The sequence below is a fragment of the Biomphalaria glabrata genome, chromosome 4 (genome assembly GCF_947242115.1).
Source record: "Biomphalaria glabrata chromosome 4, xgBioGlab47.1, whole genome shotgun sequence".
Taxonomy (NCBI): domain Eukaryota; kingdom Metazoa; phylum Mollusca; class Gastropoda; family Planorbidae; genus Biomphalaria; species Biomphalaria glabrata.
The window spans coordinates 39,415,751-39,440,258 of NC_074714.1; the positions used below are offsets into that span (position 1 = coordinate 39,415,751).

Below are 24,508 nucleotides of genomic sequence, written 5' to 3' on the forward strand. Positions count from 1 at the left end.
ATATATATATATATATATATATATATATATATATATATATATATATATATATATATATATATATATATATATAGTTAATAGATTGTATTTACTATTCTATATTAGAACTAGATGTAGTAAAGTAGTAGTGTAGAACTCCATCATAGTAGAAGTCAGAACTATTTTAGAAACTCATCTGTATCATTTTATAATATTTAATAAGCACAATCTCATTTCCTATTAATTGTATTTAGAGTATGAACTTGAAAATGTCTTTTAAGTTCAATCTTCACTTTAAGTCGATTACACTCTATTGTGGTATTGTATACTTCTTCTCTAGGGTCCTTGGCTTCTTTTTCTTTCCCTCACAGCCTTGAACATTGAAAGTGATCTCTCCAGGCTTTGACAAATGATCATAGACTAGTTTTGAAGACCTGTATAGCTAAAGTAATATAATTTGATTTCGTAATTAGAAACAAACATTTTACACATAGAATCTAATAGAATGGCTTTTTTTTTAAATCGAGTTGTTAATATTTTTTTCTACTATTTACATATTTTTCTACAGCTCTGTGAAAGTAACCATGGTTTGAGAAAAAGAAAAGATTTTGCTTAAAACTAATTAAAACTTGTGTCACCAGTATATTAACTGCATGGAAAAGAAATGATGCAGTTATTAACATACACCTTCACCTCAGAACGGGACTTTATTTTTCATCAAGCAACAGGCCTTATAGATTTACTGACAGCATTCCATCTGTTTACAAAGTCACCTGGAACATTCTATTGATGCTTCCAATTTGCTCTGGCACTCAATGTGGCACAGTCCTGGAAGACTACTATTACTAACGCTGTCTGAGAACTGAAAAATTGGCTTAACACGTAGATGCACACTCCTGACAGCTCATTCATGTGCACAATATGATGAAAAAACTTAAACGAAGGCTATCATTGACTCTCAAACGAAATAGGGGCATAGATGAGACCCTATCAGAGTTGGCAGAGCAGATGACAATTGATGATGTTGCAGCTTTAAATCAACAGCAACAACCTTCCCTACAACGCCAGAGGTTCCAGTTTCACAGAAGCCAGCCAATTCTTGACCAGATGAGAGTACCCTCAGCGCCTTCCCTTTATTCTCAGCATTATCATTTGTCTACAAATGCTGAAGAGCAAGAGGAATACCTGGCACCCACAGGAGCCATTCAAGAAAATGGTGAGTGTATTTTTTTTAAAATAAATGTATTCACTGTTCGGCTATCACTATGCCACTGATCTTTGTTCTGCATATTTTGCTGTAGTATTATGTTGTTGTTTTTTTAACTTTGGTTTACAATATAAAAATAGACAATGAATTCTACCCATTTTAAAGGTACTAGAGCCAAGAAAATGAAAATATATTGGCAAGATTCAAATATATATTATATATGTAAAGTGTAAGGTGTTGAACCTTAGGAAAAGAAAATTAAAGGGATTCTAGTTTTGATAAGATGAATTGCATCTGATTGTAGCTCACTTCCTTGTTTACACTGCCACTAGGCTGGCAAAAATACTTATATGATGTTGGTAACATTTACAACCAATGTTCATAAGAAGTAGATTTGCTCATCTACATAGGCATGCTCACAATTAAGTTTAGTATAGTATAACACATTTTTTTGGGGTCTAGTACTGCTAGAATCATTCTGTATTTAGTTAAAGGAAATGATGTACTTTTTTATTTATTTTACTGAAATAATATATAAAACTTTATAATTATTGACACAAATTTGATTTTGATCCATTATGGAAATGTGTTGTAATTACATTAGTTATAAATAACAATTAAAGAAATATAGAGTAATATTTCTCACTCAAGCGCAAAGCTAAAATTGAAAAACTATTAAATTAGTAATCTACAAAATGTAAACATCTTGTTCCTGATGGCAAAAGGCAGTATTGAGAAATTAGGAATACTATGTTTTTTTTTTGTTTTGTTTTTTTACCATTGGGATAATGAAGAATGGTTGTTCACTTGAAGTGTATTTAATCTTGTTCTTGTGAAGTGGGTTTGTATTGTCTCGAAGTAATTCTTAACAACGGTTTTGAATTATTCACAAAAATATAATTATTTTATAGGATTTTAAATGTTTGTATGGTCAGTAGAAGTATTTTGAAATCTTTAAAAGTGTAATCCAAATTATTCTGAGACTATATAGTAATTAAGATATATTGCTTTGACTTACATTTTATCTCTTTATTTAAAAAAAGGATTTATAAATATATATATTTATATTTTATATATACACTCACCCCTTTATTTATTTTGGCTCTTGGGAGCTTTTTTAAAAAAATCTTATTGTTTGTTTGTTAAATATATAATTTCCAGCCTTTTAATCTGCATTTATTTATATTCAATTGATGCTTTACAACACTGGCAACAAATGGGTAATGATTAGTAAAAGACTCCATTAGAAAGGGGCTTATCTATATATTTATATATATATATATATAGAAGCAACCATTCTAAACTCTGAATCTTATTTTTCTTCACATTATTTCAAAGTACTTTATTTGGGGATGTTTAAAGAATCTTCCAATGTGTAATATTTAATGAAGTTTAAAAAAAATTTTCTACATTACATTTTTTGAGGAGCACCAAATTGCTAATAGCAAATTACATTTTATTATTTCATTTCTTTTGATTTTTAAAGTTTTCAAAATATGCAAGAAAGCTTGGCCCTCCAGCAAGCATAAATCTTATCAGCATATATTTCATATTACAACATGAGAAAAAAATAGTATAGAAAAAAAAAAATTCTTCATCGCTTTGGTTCTCTCCCCTTATAAGTTAGCTGCGTGTGCGTGTGTTTTATATTATCAAAAGTTCAGGTAAAAAATAAAAATGATATTACAGGGTAGCTCGTTTTGTGATGAAAGCTGACTCTTGACATAAAGCAAGACCAAGATATGCATGCAGGTTGAGTTTGGGGAGAAAAAAATGATGCGGTGAAAAACATTGACCAAAGTGCAGTCTTTTTTAGTATTTTTTTTCCTTTAGTTCAAAGTTAAGCGTATAATTATACTGCATAACCCTTAAAAATATCAGTGTCAGTGGCTATTCAGGAGTTGTTGTTTTTATTAACAAAATAATCTTTGGATATATTGCTGTACACACTGTCAGTACTGACTACTTGTATGTTGTTCTACACATATATATCTAGAATCTATACTTAGACTACCGTACTAGACTTGTAGTTCTACATACCGGTACTTGCAGTACTTAATTGCTTGTATAGAATACTATATAATATTAGTACCTGTATTAGACTGTTTTATGTTGTTGAGAGCCTCAGTGTACTTATTTCACAAAGTTAAGTCAATTGGTTAATTTTCAAAAATAAATTTATAACTTCAAAAATTGACATTATTTGTCACAATACAAGATCTAGATCTAGGTGACATTTTGGAAAAAAATTGGAGACTAAAGGGTATATAGAGTCTTTATTATGTTTATAATGCGCATTCCATACCATTCTGGAAATTCTGGTTGCAGGCCGTTTTGTTTTATTGATTCAATCACATTGATTGATTGAAATGACATTGCAGACTTTAAATGATCTAAGTTAAAATTTAACCACAACTCAATGCTATTAAAAACCAAAGTTTTTGGTTATATTAAAATAAATAATATTTATAAGTTATAGAGCAGCTTCGTTTTTTTTTAATTAGATTAATAAGATTTGTGTAAACAAGCGTATTCCGATTCCCACAAACTGTGACATAGATCTACTACATGGAAGCTTATGGGTCCTGATTCAGTACGACACAAACCCTAATTCAGATAATAAAGTGTATAATACATCTAGATCTCCAATTCTTGATTGGGTTAAACTTAGAGACAACAACAACTTAACAAATTTGCTTTATAAGTCACGGCATTATTTTTATATTGGTCTACCGGAAGTAAGGGCTATTATATTTGGACAGAACAAAATTGACAGTCGAAACTCAACAAATCCTGATGGGATACAAAAACTAGAGACATATAGACATGGTGTCACCCTTAAATGCTTGTGAAAAGCCTGTCCTCGTAATTATGCGTAGATGACATTAGCCTTAAATATGACACAATCATAGTGCATTGATTTAGCGTTATATTTAGAGCAGCTTGCTTAATGCTAATATACTAATATAATTCATTACTTTTTCCTGTTATTTTACTTTCTTAATCTTGTTGTTTTTTCGTTTCTTTCGCTCTTAAATTTGAGCGTGTTCTTGCTCTGTTTCAATCCATTACGAACTACTTAACCTATCATCCTTTCTCATTGGTTTTTTCTTCTAATTTTTCTTTCTCCACTTCATTTTTATAGTCCTCTTAATTTTTTAATTTCACAATTTCTTAGAAAAAGTTTTTCTTTCTTTTTTTATTTTCATTCCTTTAATTTCTTTCAATATTCTTGTCCTACCGTTCTTTTTTTCATCTTTCAATTATCTTTTTTTTTTGTTCTATTCCATTCATTTTCTTTCTTATTCATTACTTTTTAAAATATTCTTTCTTTTATTTTCTTTCTTTTTCCAATTTCTTACCTTTTTTTTGGTCTCCTATTCTTTCTCTATCTTTCAGTTCCTTTTTTTCCCTCTTAAGTTCTCTATCAACTAGACACTAGGCCTATCTTGCTTACCGTTTAAACTTTTTATTTTCACGTGTAACTCGCTGAATCATACTATGTGCTTGTTCCATGGTAGGCCTGCGAAGTTGTTTTTTTTTTCTATCTACCTGTAGCCATAGACGCGAGGCATGGTGGGAGAGGAGGGAGTGGCGGTCAGGAGGAAGTAGCGGTAGAGTCTTTAAAGTTGGGGGGGGGGGCGGCATCTGAAGGTGAGTGTGTTTGTGAGGCGGGGGGGGGGTTCGGGGTAGGTTGAAGTGAGGTGAGAGAGTAGAGTAAGGTGTAAACATTTGAAGAGATAAAAAGAATCTGGCATCACCCCTAAGTCTTGGAGGGGATTTCGGATTGGGGCGAGGGGGTGGCGGTAGGGGTAACTAGATACAGAATCCAGACTAGGCAGGAAGTCGGTATCAGGAGGGCGATAAGTTAGCCAGTAACCAGGGCTTCCGTCGCTGGGTATTTTCCACCAAAGTAGGTTTTTTTTTTTTTTTTTTTTTAAATCTCAGCCATTCGCTCGCAAATGTGAAGGGTATTGCTAATTTTATACTGGTTTGTATTCTGTACTACCCCTTTTAAAAAGTATTATTTTTATGAAAACTTACAATTTGTAACTACATTATTATATTATATCGCTGGCCATATTTGTTTAAGACCTATGACACCTCTGTTCCATAGCATCATCGAATCTGTGTTACAAGTTTCATTGTTATTTTGTTACTAACCCGAACATGTTAATCTAAATGATGTAATAACTATAGAGTATAGTCAGTTTTAGGCGCACGGCATAAGCTGTAAAGTAAATGATATTTAAAACAAACAAAAAGAAAATTAAAAAAAATCTGGGTATTTTTGTATCACAATACCAAGATTCTGTGTTTTTATAAATGTCTGAGTGGAAGCACTGCCAGTAACACTTCGGGACGCCATGGTCCTATCTATAGTTACCGTGAACAGTTTTAAATACTTTTTTTTTTTTATTTTGCGGTTGCTCAACCTTTACTTCGTTCACATTCGTGCATCAACCCTTGTAGGCATCTTTCTCCCTCCTCTTCCCCTTCCCCATCTCAACACCACTTCTCCCCCCTATCTGTTCTCAGTCTCTCCTCGGTGAGTTGAGTATGTACGCTAACATGAGATACAAAGCTGGGGGGGGGGGGAACAATGGACTGTGCTCTCATCACGTCCGTCCGTTACTTTGTATTGTTGTGTGTAGCGCAACCAACGTGTTGAGTGTGCTGCCATGATCGATTCAGACGTAAGGAGTGAGTACTGGTGACATTTTCACTGAAAGCTCGTGACCGCTAGTAACCTGTTGTCATATGATTTGGTGAGTACGTTTCGCTTGCTTGTGCTGGATATACATGAAACTTTGTGTTTTGTTAGTGGCTAGCTTACACTGTTGATAATGGTAATTTAATATTATAGAACAGTGGAAACTTACACAATTTTAGCGAACCTTCCAGTGTTATAGAAAATTTGACATTGTCATTGAAAAATGATAATAGTAAACAAAACATTACAATATAAAGTAGAATTTAGAAGTTCACCTTTTTTCTTTTCTAAAGTGCATGTGTCCTAAATAGGCCTATTCTATGTCTGCTAGTTTGGGCATCTATCATTTTCGACATCAGCTATCGTGTTAACCTGTCATCTCCATGTCTTCCTGCTAAATAGGTATTGTTGATAGCATTACGCAAAGTATTCACAATAGCGTAAAATCAAAAGGAATAAATCGTGTGCAAAGATTTACTAACTTTGGATAACGGATTGGATATTGATTTGGTTATTTCCATGTTTTAATATCATTACCTATCGGTAAGTTTTCAAAAGATCAGTATTTGTCTAAATAATGACTGTGACAACGGGAAGGGGAGAAAAGAGGTCGAGTTTAACTTTTTTTTTTTGTTTCTTCTTCCCTTTCATTCTATGGTCGAGTTTAGAACTGTAAACAATCAACGAAAATCTCTGGTTATAATTCCGTCTAAGTCTTGCCAACTTTCTGAAAGTCTTGTTATTGCTTGGGATTACTTTTTTTTTTTGGGGGGGGGGGGGAGGGAGGGATTTGTGCAAAGAAGACGGAGGACGGCAAATATTTCTTCACTCCTTGAAACAAGAGACACAAATAAGCGCCCCTCCCCCCTACACACAACTAGAGGCTACCCTCTTCCCTTCATCTTTGATTCTTTCCAGTATTTGGACTGACACCGATGAGTCCAGTGTTTTAGAATACAATTGGTCACACACGCAGAGTGAAAACATGCAGAGGACACACTTCTTCGGTCTGTTGTTATTCTCTTTTAAGTACTTTTCCCTTTTTTTTTTTGTCTGCTTCTGTCATTGCCCCGACTGTTAACAAATGCAGTAAATATTATTGACAGAGAGAACAAATTAAATTGTGTTCACAAAATGAGCCATTCATTGCAAGACAAACGTGACACTAGAACATGTCGTCTGGAACTAACGATGTCCCCGCTTTTCAATCGCATGACGTCATTTTCACACTCAGGGCGCGCTCAAGCACAACTTTAGACGCAATGGCGTGCAAACATGTCACACACCAACACACACACACACGCACTATCAAAGAGCAATACGAAATTTGAAAACAAATGGGGCCACTGAGAAAATGACTTTGTAAGTTCACATTTATACAGAAGTGCTCAGGAGTACGAAAGCGTGTTTGACTGTAAGAAAAAATTAAGTCATGGGGCTTTGAAGACGCTAATTTGATTAGATTGATTAGAAGTCCCCACCCCCTTTCTTTTTTGTTTCAGATTTGTTGAAATATCATTCAATTTCCCCCCCCCCCCTTTTCCATCTCATTTAAAAATACTTTGCGGCCCACTTTTAAAAGACAATACTCTTTAATTTTTGTTTGCAAAATTTTGCTGTTTGTGTTTATCATTAGTACAGTTGTGTTTTTCTGAAGTACAGTTTTTGTCTATCACAAGTACAGTTTTTGTCTATCACAAGTACAGTTTTTGTCTATCATAAGTACAGTTTGTGTTTATCTGACGTAAAGTTTGTGTCTATTTGAAACAGTTTGTGTCTATTTGAAACAATTGTGTCTATTCGAAGCCCACTATAGACACGTACTGATCTAAATTTCCCGCTGTTGGTTTATTACTTCATGTAAGGTTAGACACAGACATCTATTTTTACCTAGGTATATGTTCAAGAAAATAGTCATTCGCCATTCGGACCGATAGCTTAAACAGTTCCCTTGCCCAAGGCATTTTCAAATCTCCTAGTACTCCTATATAGATCTAAAAATATACTGTACTGTGTATACTTTTTTTTTATTCGGAAAAAAATGTTAGAGGTCTGTGAATTTTCAAAATCATAATTTCCGTATGTATTATGTTTTTGTCCCCACCTTAGGTATTGTCACATATTTTTATATGTGGATTGTTGTTTGGGTTGCTTTGTAGTTGTCTTCCCTTCAATAAAGAAGATGGTTTATTATTGGAGAGCGTTGTATCAAATTATTGTTCACTAGGTTCTTGTGTTTTATAATAACATTAATCTCTATTATCCATAAGGAAATTTGTCTTACAATTTGTGCATTACAGCAAACAAAACATTATAACTATAAACCAAAATATACATTCACACCAGACTCACTCATAATTTAAATGTGAAACGTTTACATCAGATAGTTTAATTCTATTTAAAGATTTAATTGATGGGTGAACAAAAGGGTTTTTGTGTTTGTCTTTGCAAACGGTGTCTTGTATCTCTTTTATGATGGAAACATCACACAATTCTGACCTAAAGGGGGATTTTTTATTTCTAGAATCTTTTTTAGCTTTCTTAAGAATGTTTGTCTCAAACAGCTGCCCAGATGGGGTTTGTTTTTTCACAATGACTTTACCAGCACCATTAAGGATTCTATGGAGATTATTTTTATTTTAATGTTCAGAATACCAGGCAGTGATATTAAAACTTAAAATTGTGCAGATGTGAGCGTGATAAAACATCGCCAAGGTTTATTTTCCATTGAACTAATCAATCAAAATAAATATTTATGCTTTAATGTGAATTTTAAAATGTCATCAACAAATATCCAACTTATTCAATCTTACGTTATTAATACAAGTTTACTAAAAAACAACAACAAAAAAAAAACAACCCAAAGTTCATTTTATCTAACTCCACATTTACAGCAATAATGTAGCAGTTATTTCACCTTTTCGATTTCAAACAAAATAACTTATTACCAATAATTAATTGACTAATTGTTAAATTTCTTGATAAAATAAATCAAGTTTAAAGTTTGTTTCAAGTTTCATCTTGATCCGAGAATGGGTATGGGAGAAATAACGTGAACAATTATCTAAGGTGATAAAACCCTACATAGTTAGCCACATCTGTGAGTACTGAAGGATTAATTTAATTTAATTTATTAATGTAATTGCCAATAATTATTTTACTAATTGGTTATTTTTTGTATTGATTTATTATGTATTGCCATCGCCAATGAATAATTGCGCAAAGTTTCAACTTAATCCGAGAAAGGTCGAGGGAGAAATCACGTGTTCAAACATTTTGTACCAGACAGACAGACAGAGTGAGTTGATAGAAGCTTTGTCAAAAGAGAATCTTTTCACAATAAAACGTCTCTTTGATTCCCGCCTTCGCCTGTCCCTAAGTTGGGGCACCACACATAATCTGTTGATCAGCTCCCTCCATTCCTCTCTGTCTTTTGCCAGAATCAGAGTCGCTTTAAATTACAGGCCTGTTCATTCATTGATATTGTCTTCCAATCGTCTATAGCTTGGTACTGTTCCGTGCTTAAAAGTGCGAGCCCTGTGATATGATTTGGCCATACAGGCTTAGGTTGCTTATTTTGACAATGGTTGGAAGGTCACCATTGCGATCCGGTTTCCTCATTTGTGATGCTGCCTTGGTAGGCGATACCTATAATCCTTTTTCAGCTTCTTACTAGTGAACGGAAAATAAACAAGAAGTGTTCATTTATTTACAAGTAACAATAATAAAGTTGAATATTTATTTTGATGTTTTAATCACTTGAAATTAATGAAAATGCATCTACGAATATCTTCAACACACACACACACACAAACACACACACACACAATTACATAGGGAGTACGGCTATCTAAAGACGGCACTGCGCCGCATTTTCAAACGTAATATTGTTTTGATTGCAAAATTGTTGTATTATTTGTATTGGGGGAAAAAAAAGCTGATGTGTTGAGTAGTACAAGCCACATGGCTTTAAAAAAATTAGGATGGGGGGTGGGGTGGATATTGTTCATCGACAATTATAATGAAGGGGTGAGAAGGCGCTGTAATCAACCATGTTCAACTTGTATTTGTTATTGTCTGAGTGTTCTGCTTTCAAGAACATTCACGCACTCACTGTTGCGTGTGTTAAGGCAGTTTAATGGCTACAGTTGATAAGGTGCACGCGCACAAGCTGTCCACACAGTACATTAGCAAAAGTACTAGCATGACTTCATCACTCATCGCCCAGACGCGGCCGCTGTTCTACAGTATATACACAGCAGCAGCAGCAAGCTCCAAACTCCAGGGCGCGTAAAGGCCTGGTCTTATGCTAGGCTGCTAGGGACTTGGAGGGTTAAGAAGTACTCGCACGAAGACCTGGATACAGACACACACACACACGAACGCTCACTAAGGTTCCATCCCCCCCCCTGACTTTGAAGGTTACGTACGTCTTTCGGTCTTAAGTCACATGACTACCTGAGAGATAGTGCACCTGCCGGAGGACTATATAGTAGCAGGTACTCAGTTCGCGTTACTTTCATGTCAGATATTTATTAGATTGGTTTATTTATGTCTGCTGTCTGATCTCTATGACATCTGACTCCCACACTCAAACCCCCCCCCGCCCCCCTTGTGCTCGAAGTCGGTCAGTACATTAGAGAAGCAAGCATTAGTTAACATGTCCTATGTAGGCATGAGTTCATACTATTCATTTGTATCTTTATACAATTATGCCTATAACATAGATAGAAATATAGAGGTATAGATGCATATAGTTGAGACAGACAGATAGATAGATGGATGAGTGGAGCGAAAGAGAGAGAAAGAAATATTTGAAATACAAAGAAAGAATGCGATTTCTAATTTAAATTTATATATCATATGATATAAACTTTTTACAGTACGCTTTAGGCGATGAAGAGCTAATTTAATTCAAGGATAATTATATTGTACCGTAATTAGTAATTAGGCTCGCAATATTTGTTTTCATTTGCTAAGTCTATTGAGTATATATATAATGGAGTGTGTATGTGTTAAGGTAACAATCAGGAAAGGGGGCATTAATTTTTGCTGGTGTAGAATGATGAAACCACGACAGGTTCTGTCATAATTTATGTTAGGGAGTCACGTGGTGGATAGCTGAACGAGAGACGACTCAGAGACGCAAGAGAATAAATATGTGCATTTGTAGGGAGTTCGATTTTGTTTAAATATCATTTCATTTTTGTTACTATTAAATCTATATCTCAAGTGGAATCTGTATATATTAATAAAATTTATATTGAGTTTTTGTTTACAAAAGAAGTTTGTTGGAGTTATTAAAAGTTTATTTCACTACAAATACACTACGCCTACATTGGTTGAGGTGTATTAGCTGTCTGGAGCTGCAATCCAACGACCTAACATCAACAGTTAGTAAAAAGTCAGTTACTAAACCTTTTTTTTTAGGCTGACTCTCAGATAATATTTGTGACTTGGTTTTAATGAGTTTCACTTAGCATCTCGAGTTTGATTGAGCTGATCAGCCTTTCTGTTATCCCATTGTACACTTTGTTTTTCTGTCATGGATATTTCAATAAGTGTACACTTCATTGGTCTGCCCTACTACTTGTTCTGCTTGGACTGTAAAGCTCCACTTGCTGTTTTAACATAACCCTTGCAAAGCTAATCTGTAATGTCCCTGTCGCCCTATCAAATGTATATAACAGAGATGAACATCTTGAAGATTTGTTTTGTAATAGGAAGAAGCGTTGATAAATAAGTATTGGTCTTTACACTGCAATCTCTGCACATCAGCTGTTCTTTCAGTAGATGAGTTGAGTAGATCTTAAATAGTGACTTAGGGATTATTTTTTCCTAGTTGATAGTGATGGAGTTAAGTTTTTTTGGATTGGGGCATTGGGGGGGGGGGGTTGATATGTTTAGGAAGTCTTTAAGTTTAAATGAAAGACCATAGTGCTAGAAGTTCATGTGATAGTCTAACTAACATATGTTACATTTATCGACAAAGTAATTATATTGATAAGTAATTATTTGATTAATTTTCCACCAAAAATCATGTAAATGCTGTTGAAGAAATATATATTTTTATGAGTGACTTTTCATAAAAGGTCTCCATCTATGCATTGTTTCAAAAGTCTTAAAAAAAAGGTTTCTTATTTAAAAAAAAGGTCTCCATCTAGTTTTTTTTTTTTCAAAGGTCTTCAAATAGTGCCATGTTATAAAATCTCTCTATCTAGTGCCCTATTGAAATGATTTCGTAAAGGTCTCCACCTAGTGCCTTGTTGTATGTTCTAACAAAGTGCCTTGTTTGGAAATGCCTCCAACATTTGTTTCTGGCTCGGAGAATCGTTTGGAAAATGAAAATTAAACAATGACAACTATGTGAAGAAACTAAGACCATCAACAATGGCGACTATCCACTGCTTTCGAAGGCTGTTATGTTTTTGTGTTTTTCCATCGTATTGTTTCAACAATTTGCATTTTAACAGTCACAACGCATTGAGATAGTAATCATCCAGACACATCTTTGAGATTATGTCAATATTTGAAAATACAATTATCTAGATCTTTGTACATTCAAAACTTTGAAAGCTCTTCTATGCACGAATTATATTGAAATAACATTTGTACATTTTGTTCGTTTTTTCTTTTCAAGCGTGATGCGGACGACGGACTTCTTTTATTTTAAATGTAGTAATACTCGGATGTCTTGGCGAGCTCTTTGCTGCCTAACATGGTCATCCTGTTTTCTCACGAAATGAATCAGGCATCCCTTCCCCTACTCCTCGCTTAACCCAATTTATATACTTAAAAAAATGCGATAGCGTAGCGTTAGCTGATACATCATAGATAGATATAGGTATAGGGTTGCGCCTAATAACCGAATGAGGCACAAACGTAGATATGGATAGTACCTTTTTTTTTCTTCTTCTCTCTCCCAGACTATAATTCAGTTCAAGTTGGACGCAGTCGCTTCACTTTTTTTTTTATATAAATGGGGATGGGGCGCACGTGCGCCATCTGTGTGCATCTAATACTTCTTGCTTATCTTGAAGTAAAAATGGATAAGAAGATGAACTGCCTTCTTGAGCCCCCCAGGAACGCCTCCGTGCTCACAAGATCCTCAGATGTAGTTTCTTTCTCTTTTCCCGTTACCTTGAAATACATTAAGTAATATCAATTTGGACAAAAAAAAAAGGGCGGGGGGGGGGGGATATGGTAGTTTTATGTCTTGAGTCACGGGTGTGACTAATGGACCCAAGTTTTATGTACTATATAACATGTCTGTGTGTGTGTGTGAATTTATTATCTGGGAACCGTGGGTGTGTTCTTGTTAATACTGTGCCGGGATGATAGTGCTGACCCAATCTTTCCAATAATAAACCATTAGGACTGATAGCTTAGGCAAGATGCGTAGGTTTTACGTTTTGGTCTATCTTTGTGATGCACATTTCAACATCAGGGGCAATGGAAGAAAGAGGGAGAGAAAGAGATTCATAGAATAAAGCTGAGTTTCGGGAGAGGGGGGGGGGAGAGAAAGAGCTAGCGAGGTACATACTCTCAGAGCGGTGCTGATGCTGATAAGCTTTATACAACTGAATAAAAACAAATCTAAACGTGTTTGCAGACTTAAGTGTGCGAGGAAAGCATCGCTCCACACAAAGGTGACGCTGCTGATAAACGGAGCATTATCCAGCGAACCCCCAAACCTTTTTTTTTTTAATCCCAAGCACCCTTTTCATGTTCCTCGCCTCCTTCCATAACTGAAATTATTTTTTTCTTTTTACGTTGCCGCACTCCCCAGAGGTGCACACAACTCACGAGACTTTGAACAGCCTACAGCAGTGTCCACTTTCCAATGGTTTACAAACATTGCAATGATACAGAAACTTGTCTTTCTCACATTTAGACCTAGGATATTGTTCAAGCCAAGTAAGACTAGTATCGCCCTACTAGAGACTCTTTTTAACTTGCTGTGCCTTCTCTTGGCCTTGGTAGAACGCTTCCCCCCCCCCCCCCTCAAATCTTATATCAACTCACTCTGTCTGTCTGGGTGGAATCTTGCGCACGTTGTTTCTCCCATTTCCCATTGTCGAATCACGTTGAAACTTTGCACAATGAATCAATGTCGATGACAACACACGGAGCATTAAAAAAAATACCCAATTAATTAATCAATTAGTCGTAATTAATTTTGTTTTAATATAGAAAGATAATCTAAGGAAAGATATGCCTTGTGTTGAGAATTAGGTCATTCGCTTTAAATTTTAAACTAACAATAGATTAATACTACCGTACAACTTTCTATTTGTATAAGTACTTGTGTAGTTAGTTGCTAACGCGTCGGCCTTCTACCATGGAGGCTCGAGACCCCAAAATAGAATTCAGACTTTACAACTTTTTATTTTTGCTGAAAAAAAAACAGCACAGAAACCTTCCAGATAGTCCCCCCTCCCCCCAGACATACACAGATTGGATCGCGCTGAGCATTCTATAAGCATGAAAGTTGCGTTAAACAAAAAAAAAAACATTCATAAAAATATTTCCAATCGAAGACATTTCTTATTGTTATTTTAGACCTATTAAAATTATATACATGACTGATTCAAAATAAATGATGCAATTTCCCTCACTATTAGTTGAAGTATTTTGTTTGATATTATACGTTTGCCGTTAGCTAGATCCTGATCCACGGTGTTAGGTCTGAAGCGGAACAAAACACTGGTAATGGTATACGTTACGTAACTGTCTCGTGAACAACGAAACCATAACATTTTGGTTGGTTTCATAGGTAGTTTCTTACTTAAAAGAAGATTATTGTTCAGTGTTACTACAATTATTACAATGTTGATAGATTTCATGGACGTAGCCCCACCGGCAATAAAGTACTTACCTTTGACCTGCTCTCCTACTGTTCGCTAGGCTCCATTTATAAAGCACACCTAATAGATTTCAAACAACCGCCTTAGAAACAGTTAAAAAAAAAAAGGAAAGCAAAACTACAGTTTCCGAATTCCATGAGCTGGTCCGGGGGGAGGGGATATTTAGCTTCACCTCCTCCCAAAATTAAAGATTTCACACGTTGATCGACTTGAACCTCAAAATAAATAAATAAATAAATAGTAGTGTGTAAAATTATGTCGTGCTTGTATGTCCCTAATATAGTTCTATTAGGTAAGGTTAACTTCCTGCGAGTCATTGAGGAGAAGAAATGTCTTTTCCACTTTTTTTTTTTCAGCCCCTTTTGTTTTTCATTCCATCTTTAGTTTTAAGTTGGCAATGACTACATCCACATGGTGGCTCCGACCCTGCAATGTTTCAATAGTTTATCCCACTGGGTGTCTTAGCAGCAAAAGAAAATGCGATGTAGACATTGTGGGTGGCTTGTAAGAAGTGGGCGTGGGGTGTAGACGGGGCGCTGGTAAACAAACCCTAATTTCACGGCGCCCGTATTATCTGTCTCATACATCTCCCTAGGGAGATTTCTATTGAAGATTCACCAGCCCATTGCTCCCTCCCACTCCCCTCCGATCAAGACTTGTTTATTTATAGATGAATTAGATAGCGTGCAATCTCTGTACATCATTAGGACCAGAGAGATTAATTTATGCAACAATTTGTTCGTGTCTCATCGAAAACAATTACACACGAATACAAATGCAAGGATTTGCTTTTGAAGAGAAGAGTCTGATGTCTTGTGTATATTGCTATACATGTTGATGGATTATGTGGGCATATATGCTTGTATGTAAAGGGTTAATTGTATGTTTCCCAGATGGCTGCCTGGTCGTGCGGTATGCTTGCTGACTGGCGTTTGGTTGCCTCGAAATTCCGGGGGCTCATATCCTGCCCGCTGCCATCTCCATTCGTCCTGCGGGAGGTTTGGACCAGGAAGTAGATGATCTTCATTTCTGAAGGAACATCCGAAACAAGTCAAACATTTAACAAACACAACAAGACAGAAACTCCGCCGTCACATGGAGCATTACATCATAGACCAAGATATGTAGAATATGGATCTATAATATTACATTGTACACTCTGTTTCAGACTCAGGTTCAGTGGGTACATATAAATAATTCATTACATATTTTGTCTCTGTGTGTCAGAAGCTACACAGGCATAGCTTCAAGGCAGTATGCACTAAATCAAGAGTGTTTCCCAAACTGTTTTCCACGCAACCCTAGTGTTCCTCGTGGCCTGAATAGGTGTTCCAAGAACTACTGGGATCATTAACTAATAGGTCACCGCGTGAATTCATCTCTCAAAAAGAAATAAGCAAAGTATTCCACTAAATACTCAGAATGTGCGAAGTGTTTCGTTAGAATTTTTTTTTTTTTTTTAGTAAACACTGCACTAAAACTAAGTCTGTAATCCATTTTCGCTCCCTTTATTTGATCTGTTTCTATGGCAACCAAGCGCTTATGCCTGTGGTTAACAACAAAAAAAAAAAAACAGTAGGAGAGAGTCGGTAGAGTTCATTTACTAAATGCGATGCCTGGTCGAGTAGCATGCGCTCTTGACTCTCATCACCATGGTTCCGGGTTCGAGTCCTACCCACCACCATCCACATCTGTCAGGAGATTAGGGCCATGACTGTCATCGTTAATTCTGAGGAATTGTGTGCAACGTTCATGTCAACAGTCTATTGTTATTGTGACTAAGAGGTGGTCATCATGTGTGAGTTGGCAGTAGACTCATTGGCAGTGCGATGATTGTAACTCACGTTAAACTTTGATTATAACTTTGATTTTACGTTTGTGTGTGTGTGTGAGTGAGTGAGTGTGAGTGAATATTTTGCTGATCAATTTATCCATTTGAACTAGTCCATTTTAAAAGTTGCTGCTCTCCCAAATTTTAAGTCTAATCTCTCTCTAAAACACTTTGTCCGAAGACTAATCACTGTATGACTAAAGACTGGTCTCTTTATGACTTAAGTAAAACACTAGTACTGACCCCCTTTTTTTTACCCACACATTTATTTGCTGTGGTCAACCAGAGATAATTATTCTAAATAATTGTATACATGATTTTTGTCATGATCTATATTTAGTCTGCGTGCGACATTACTTACCAAGTGTCTTAATATCTTTTTGTATTACCTTCTGCTGTTTCAGCCTCGTTCTCCTTACTTCAGGTGCCCCCTCCCCCCTCTTGACTTTGAAGTGTGTGAGATCAAGATTAGATCGGTGTCAAAATAAACCGATGTTCATATAGTGGTCAGTTCTGCAGTTCCAAAATAATAAAATAATAATCATAGGCTAAGTTAAAACAAAAGATATGTCTAATGAAAAGAACCGCAAAGTCACTGCCATATAATGATATATCTCAATAATAAAATGTTTATTTCCCTTTTTTTTCTGTAGGAAAAAAATTAATTACCCCTAATTGTTAAAGTTTTTCATAGATTCATGAATTGCCATGGACTATGAATAATTGTGCGAAATTTCAACTTGATCCGAGAATGGGAAGTGAGAAGAAAAAGCGTGTACACATTTGTACCAGACAGACTGAATTGATAAAAGCTTTGTAATAAGATATAATGTAATAATAATGTACACAACACTCGTGCTCGGTATTGTTCTGTCCAACGCATGCGCGAAATAAAGGTGTTTAATTTATGCCAACATCTCATTGAAAAGTTGACACAGAGGCAAAGACATTATGTGTTTAAATAATTCTCTTCATGGCTCAAGAGTTTGGACAAGAAATAAAGGAAAGATCACTCTTTTATCTCAGCAAGTCGGACTAGAGTTACCCTACGGCAGGGCCGGACTTAACCATTATGGGGCCCTATGCGAAACGGAATTCGCGGGGCCCAGTTTGTGGTAGGGATACGGATTATAAGTGAAAATGAAGAGTTTATATTAGAAAATACATTCGTCTTTGCATTTTATTCATTCTTTACTACGTACAGAATTACTTTACGAGCCTTGCGTGTAGCGAAGTCATACAGTATATCATAAAAATTCTAGTTCCCACATAGATCACGCTCAATAGCAAGAATTACCAAATGTTTCAATCTATCTACGAGAATAGTTGACCTCCAGTAATTCTTCATTAGTTTGAGTCGCGAGAAGCTTCTTTTACCAGATTCCAAAATTACGGAACAATGCCGTTTTTTTTTAATCGCGCGTAGGATTGTCGTTATCCATATTGAATGACACTCGAAAATGACAATTTTTGTCTATATATTTCAGGAGATTGGTATGAGTTTTCTATAGATTTAATAATTTCCGGATATTTCCAGGACTTTTTCGTATATTTTGCAATTTCAGGAGATTTCCAGGAGCTCCTGGTAAATCGACAGAAGCCACGGGAAATCTGTTATAAGTTATAAAATGGTTTAATTTAATAATTTATACACCTACAATTAGCGCGGCTCCTATGAAAGTGCGGGGCTCACTGCGGTCGCATAGGTTGCAATGGCCTAAGGCAGGCCCTGCTAATTAGCGGCGTATGCTACTCCGCCGGTCGACTAGTGTGTTTATAATACAATAAGAAGCGCTTTGTTAAGCCAGTAGGTTAAATGCTTAGCCACTGCTTTGAAACACTTGTTTCATGTGGATTTCCGTTTGACTTGAATCTGTCGTTACCATATGAAGTGTGCAATAGCTGAAATCTACAAGTATAGGTGTGTTCTAGTGTGTTTTCAAGTGTAGCTGCTATTGCGCAATCAGAATAATTTCATGTAAATATGTAAAATAAATAAACTTTGTAAAATATATTTTTTAAAATGCATGTCTATTTTACTGCTTTTAGAATGATTTCACTAAAAGTGCCAGGGTAAAATTTTGGGCAGGTTTTCTTGTTTCTTTAACATAGGCGAGGTAAGATAAAGAAATGAAACAAAATATTATTTTTTTTATATTTGCAGAAGCTAAAATTATAAGTCAACTCTAGAACTCTGTGAACCTATGACACTTTTCTATTGAAACTTTCTAAATGTATCTTTGTATACTTGGTTTAACATTGAAGCAGCATAAATAATGAGAGACTCTAAGACATTCAGTAACTTTCAAAGCTTCACTAACAACTGCATGAAGCAATGCAAAAGGGGGGGGGGAGTAAAACGCCTGTAACCCTGGTTTCTCTCCTGGTCAGACCCCGTACTCTTTGAGATGGATTTATGACCGTCCAATAGTTTACGATATAGATTATACAAGTATAATTAGCATGAGAAGCAATTCTTTCTGGCCTATAGAGTTACTTTCTATGCACACGTTTTCAGAACAGGGGATCAGTGAACGAAACATAATTAATTTTTCTTTTGTGGTAATAACTTCTTTCGATTTAAAAATATCAATACATTTGATATTTGTCTGATATTAGAAAAGTGGGTACATTTTTACTTTATAAAATGTCTGCTATGTTTGGAATAATTTTGAAACTTGCACTTTTTAATTTTTTGTGGGGCAGGATTTTCTTGAAATAATCCATAGCTGTCTTTCTTTTTTTTTTATAAGTGCTTGGGTCAAAAACATGGCGCCTCAACTACAGACTGAAAAGCTTTGATGCGACCTTTCTCCAAGCTTGTGTACAACAGCTTCACACGAAGCACTTCATTCCCAGGTTGGGGCACCTTTGCTTTACATCGAATCATCTCAGTTTAGCTATGCTCACACCCGTTTGGGTTGAAAGGAGGTGGGGTTGGCATAAGTAGGTTGGACCTGATTCTGTTTGAGTTTCCTTGCTGGCCTTGTTCTCGCAATTAGTTGTTCTCTTCATATCCAGAGACCCAAACACTCACAGTTTCCTGCCAGTTTGACCGACGATGAGCTAATTGTGTCTAGCTGCGTTGACCAGCTTGTCAGCGTTCAGTTCAGCTTAGTTAGAATTGTCGCTAGGGAAGTTGACTATAAGATATACAATGTGTTTGATCTTTTTTACCTTGGCCTAAATATTGTCCAACTACTTGTTTCACGTGGCATTTTTTTTTAATCGTGGATAAAAAGAGTTAATCTGTTTTGTAAGGCGGGGTGTTTAAGGCCCAGTACTCTGGGACAACTATAAATAGAAGAAAGAACTAGGACCCTGTGGACAGTTCAGCACAAAATGTGAAATACATGAATATAGAGTCATCATTGAAGACGTTCATTGGCGCTTTATGTAATATCTATACTACAGTTCTTTTTTTAAGTGCACAGTTCAGTGGCTATTGACATTTGTTTTTGCGTAGATCTATAACTTTTTTTTATTATAATGTGTCAGTCATTTTTATGCTAAGATAGCGAGGTGAAAAGAGGCTGGAAAAAAAAAAGGTTGCGCTTATGTAAGTAGTCCTTGTCTTTAACGTCTCTCTCTCTCTGAGTGCTACTGGTAGCTTTGTGTAGTGGAGACGCTGTGTTGTTCATGTTATGCTATTAGATTTGTTTGAAAATATGATGTCTCAACTGAGCTGGGTTTGCTGAGAAAAGCGATGGCCAATGAATCTTGTGTAGTCTCATTAGCTGTGCCTTGTATGTGCCTAACATTATAACGCGTCTATATTAACCAAGCCTCTATATTTAACTACACGTCTTTTATCAAGGCTATACCTTCATTTTATTTTTAGCATTACTTGCTAGTTGTAATGTATTTCTGGCATTGCTCGCCATGGTTTCGCGCACGTGTACAAACACACACACACACACAGGTACACACACACACACACACAGGTACACACACACACACACACACGGAGGCACACACATTATATTTAGCTACCGGGTGTAAACACATTCGAGACTCCAGTTCTTGTCAGTATCGCGAGCAGGGACTGCAGCATTCAAAACATCTCTGTGAACTGCCGAGTTGATTTATTATTATACATTTTACGATTCGACCTATTTTTATTTTATAACATGTAATTAATGTTTATTATTCGACTGACGCAAATGTAATATGGGTAGACATACAGTTGTACAGTTGTTGCCTAAAGGAAATGTAATATGGGTAGGGATATAGGTGGACAGTTGTTGCGTCAGGGAATATATTTAGAATAACAATTTTTTTTTGGCCGGGGGGGGGGTGTTAACGCACTACCATACAAGTTACTTTTCTCTAACTGTATTGACTCAAAAAATCCCAAACATAGAACTTACCAAATTATAGATCTACACACCTCTACCATAAGCGGATTTTTAGAAGCTCCAAAAGGGGAATAGCCACTACAAGTTTTGTCTGTCCGTCCCGTTAAGATTGCAAAAAACTAGAAAAGATAATGAAAATCGTGATATTTATATATTTGTTCAAAAGCAATTACTTTTTTTTTTTTTTCAATTAACAATGCAAGCTTTTTTTTTTTTTTACACCTATTCATTATTAATTTTGAAAAAAAGGGGAGACTATATTAGAAAGGGAGGTGACCTTTCTGTATATTTTAAAACATCCAGGCAAATGTTTTTTTTTTCTTTTTCTAAATAGTGTTCTAAAATTTTTTAGTATTACTAAATTTAGTGTTTTATGTTATATTTTAAATATAATGTTTAGTTTTGTTTTAAAAAGAAAAAAAAAGCCATCGGTATGTATATTAATCGAATAAAGTATTTAACATTTTATAAGCAGTGCTTTATATTGTACAGTACTTTCCATATATAGCAAAACCGCAAACTGAAAAGTTTCTTCCTTGGAGTACTGAATGAGACATAAGTGTTGGCCCTTTGCAAAACTATCAATTTATCATTCAAAAACTTCAGTTAGGCCAGTTTTACATTGAACCATATCTTTGTAATAATCAGTTCATTGAATACATATGAATATTAACAATGTAATAATAATAACATTAATAAATCTCTGTACCCTTTCATATCATGTCGTCCGTTGGTTTAACGTGACAATAGTATCGGCTCTTCTTTTTGTATTGGCAGAGAGAGGGTTGTGGTGGTTGATAGTTTGCAGTTCATAGCTTCTGATAGTCATGCTGGAAATATTGAAACCTGCCTTCTTTACCTGCCTGAGTGAACCAATTCGTGGGCCGATTCTGAGTTTGTGTTTCCACAATCATGTTCTTTTAAAAAAAAAATGTGTTTGTAGATTTAGTAACTTCTTTCCCCTTAGGAGTGATGTACATCGGTGTTTGAACCTCAGAAGTACAGCAATGTCGTATTCATTGAAACAAAGGCATTCGGTCTCTAGTGAAAAAACTAAAAATGCAAACACTTTACATTAACAGTGTGGCCTGTATGCATAAGTCTGGTAGTGGATTTGAAATGTCTACGCAAAAATTTGATTCGTTCGCCTAATGTTTTTAGTACTTTGTGAGGTCAGATAGGTCTTGATTTGTTATTTATTTCTGCTGGAATCGATGTCAGTTTCATTCACGAATTTATTCTCATAAGTTAATGCTGTCGTTTTTTCATCGCTTTTGTCCCTATCTCTGCTGCCAAAAAGCCTTGTTTGACATCTCCTGTGGGGTTAAGGAAACACTTATCCATTGAGAAGTATCCTCACTTAACACGATAATGCCATCTAACCAAGAGCCACGCAGGAGGTGATCAAACGATGTCCAAACCTGCTCCTAGGCTTGCCCAGAGTGCTAGAAAATATCAATGGATTCAAGTGTTTCGTCCCATTGAACTAGCTAGCACACATACCCACTTAGCATTGATCTCAATTTTGGAGAAACGAAATTCAAGCCTATGGGGTGAATGGATAGACCTGTTGTAGACCTGTTGTAGACCCTGTTGTAGACCTGTTGTAGACATGCTGTAGACCCTGTTGTAGACCCTGTTGTAGACCCTGTTGTAGACCTGTTGTAGACATGTTGTAGACCCTGTTGTAGACCTGTTGTAGACCTGTTTCAAAAGGAAGTTGTTGTTTTTTAATAAATAGTTTTTTCCCCCAATGCTTCAAGTGTAATGGCTAGTCTAATTTAATGAGTGGAGTTGTACGCCTGGACAGTGACTTCAGACTTGATTTAATTGGTTTTGATTGCTAACTTTTCGACCTTAACTTTTCCTCTCTATTCTCTCTTTTCTCTCTAGCTCACTTCTTCTGTCTCTTCCTTCTCTCTTCCCGACTCTTTCTCTCTATCTCTCTTTTTCCATCTCTCTCTCCCACCCCTTTCTCTCTCTTCTCTCTCTGTAGTTAGATACATGGAGGAATACATCGATGAATTTCATTCTACCAACAAACGTTCTTCCCCCTCTTCATTCTTCTGTTGTCTTGTGCCTAGACTGGCTTGTTCTTAGACTGGCTTGTGCCTAGACTGGCTTGTTCTTAGACTGGCTTGTGCCTAGACTGGCTTGTTCTTACTTTCTTTGTGTTTACCTCTTTTAAACTCATCCAAAGTGATGTATTCATTGTTGCGTCCTTGCCCCCCCCCCCTCCCCTTATTTCCAAAACCTATCTGGGACACTCACGGAGGAAAATAAATATAAAAACACGCGCACACTCACATCAAGGCACGTGCACCCATTTCCATGCGAAGCCACGTGCATAGAAACCTTTTTTTTTTTTTAAATGTTTTTGTTTTGCTTTGTTTTGTTTTTGCTTTTATAGCGGGTGAGGTGGGCAGTAGTTATGACGTCACAGCCTCGTTCGCCTAATTCTTTAGGACGTGCTAGAGAGGTGAAGGGGAGTGCGCACTTTGAGGTAGAACAGCACGAAGGTCTACAAAAAAAAAGACAACCTATGTAGGTGAAGCGTGTGGGACGGAATGAGAACACTGGGGTTCACACAGCACATCATGTTAGTACATTTTTTTTTTGTTTGTTTTATCTTTGGTGAAAGATTTAAAAACTTTTGTTGTTGTCGTTGTTTTAAAATACTTTGAATTAGGCTGTCTGTTGTACGAGCAGGTGATGGCTATTTCATTTTCTTACTTCAGTACAGGTCGTCTTAACGCGTTCTGACGCGTCAGTAAAATGTTGTCTGGGTTGAAACTGTTAGATCTAGTGGTTGACAAAAACTTTCTCGTTTTCCTTTGTGTATTTCACCAACTTAATGTGTTGTGCCAACAGTTGAACCAGTGGGCTTTGAAACTTGGTACATTAAGCTGTGTTTTTTTTTAACTGAAATGCTAGTTTTATGGTTTTTCGTGTTGTTTTTTTTTGTTGTTTTTTTTTTGTCACACCCATTTTATTTTATGGGATAAAATGTGTTTTTGGGATAAGCTCACTCAATCAGATTGTCTTTGTTCTTTATTAAGCCATTAGTTGTTTTTTTCTTCGAGTTATGCTACATAATCATTATGATTTAATGCAATATAGCGTGGTTCTTTTTTAGTTGCCCAACCCCCCCCCCCTTTTTTTTGTTTCCACTTCTCCCACTGGTGATGGAGATATTGCCTCTGTACTTAATAATTCACTTTGTGCTCATTATGTTTTTGTTAACGTTGTACTCTCTTATTACCAAGCAGCTAGATCTTGAGCGTGCAGACTTGAACTGACCCGCGTCCATCCGGGAGATCTGGGCCTACCAGTCACTTTCTGATGGCATATCGCCCTCACAGACGCTTTCATGTGTGACGCTCATCGGTTGACTTCAAACAATCCGATGAACTCATCTGACCTTTGACTCTGTGACATCCTGCGCAGGAGATATGACTGATCATCGCCACGCCAATCTCGTGCTTCCGCCTGAGAAGACATTCTCCAAGTCCCGTTTGACATTGGCAGACGAAACGAAAGGGAAGGCTTTAC

At 36.0% G+C, this 24,508-nt stretch overlaps 1 protein-coding gene across 1 annotated transcript; it reads left to right on the forward strand.

The window, feature by feature from the left end:
• Positions 1–291: 291 nt before the first annotated feature.
• Positions 292–24,342, forward strand: LOC129925717 (cyclin-dependent kinase 17-like). The gene is made up of 3 exons (XM_056025897.1): positions 292–426; positions 548–1,195; positions 24,223–24,342. Exons 2-3 carry the CDS (start codon positions 901–903, stop codon positions 24,234–24,236), a joined length of 309 nt encoding a protein of 102 aa, XP_055881872.1. The 5' UTR covers positions 292–426; positions 548–900; the 3' UTR covers positions 24,237–24,342.
• The last annotated feature ends 166 nt before the right edge of the window (positions 24,343–24,508 follow it).

Bases quoted from the DNA above. Each gene is read 5' to 3' on its own strand.
- LOC129925717 (XM_056025897.1), top strand. From the start codon at position 901: ATGATGAAAAAACTTAAACGAAGGCTATCATTGACTCTCAAACGAAAT.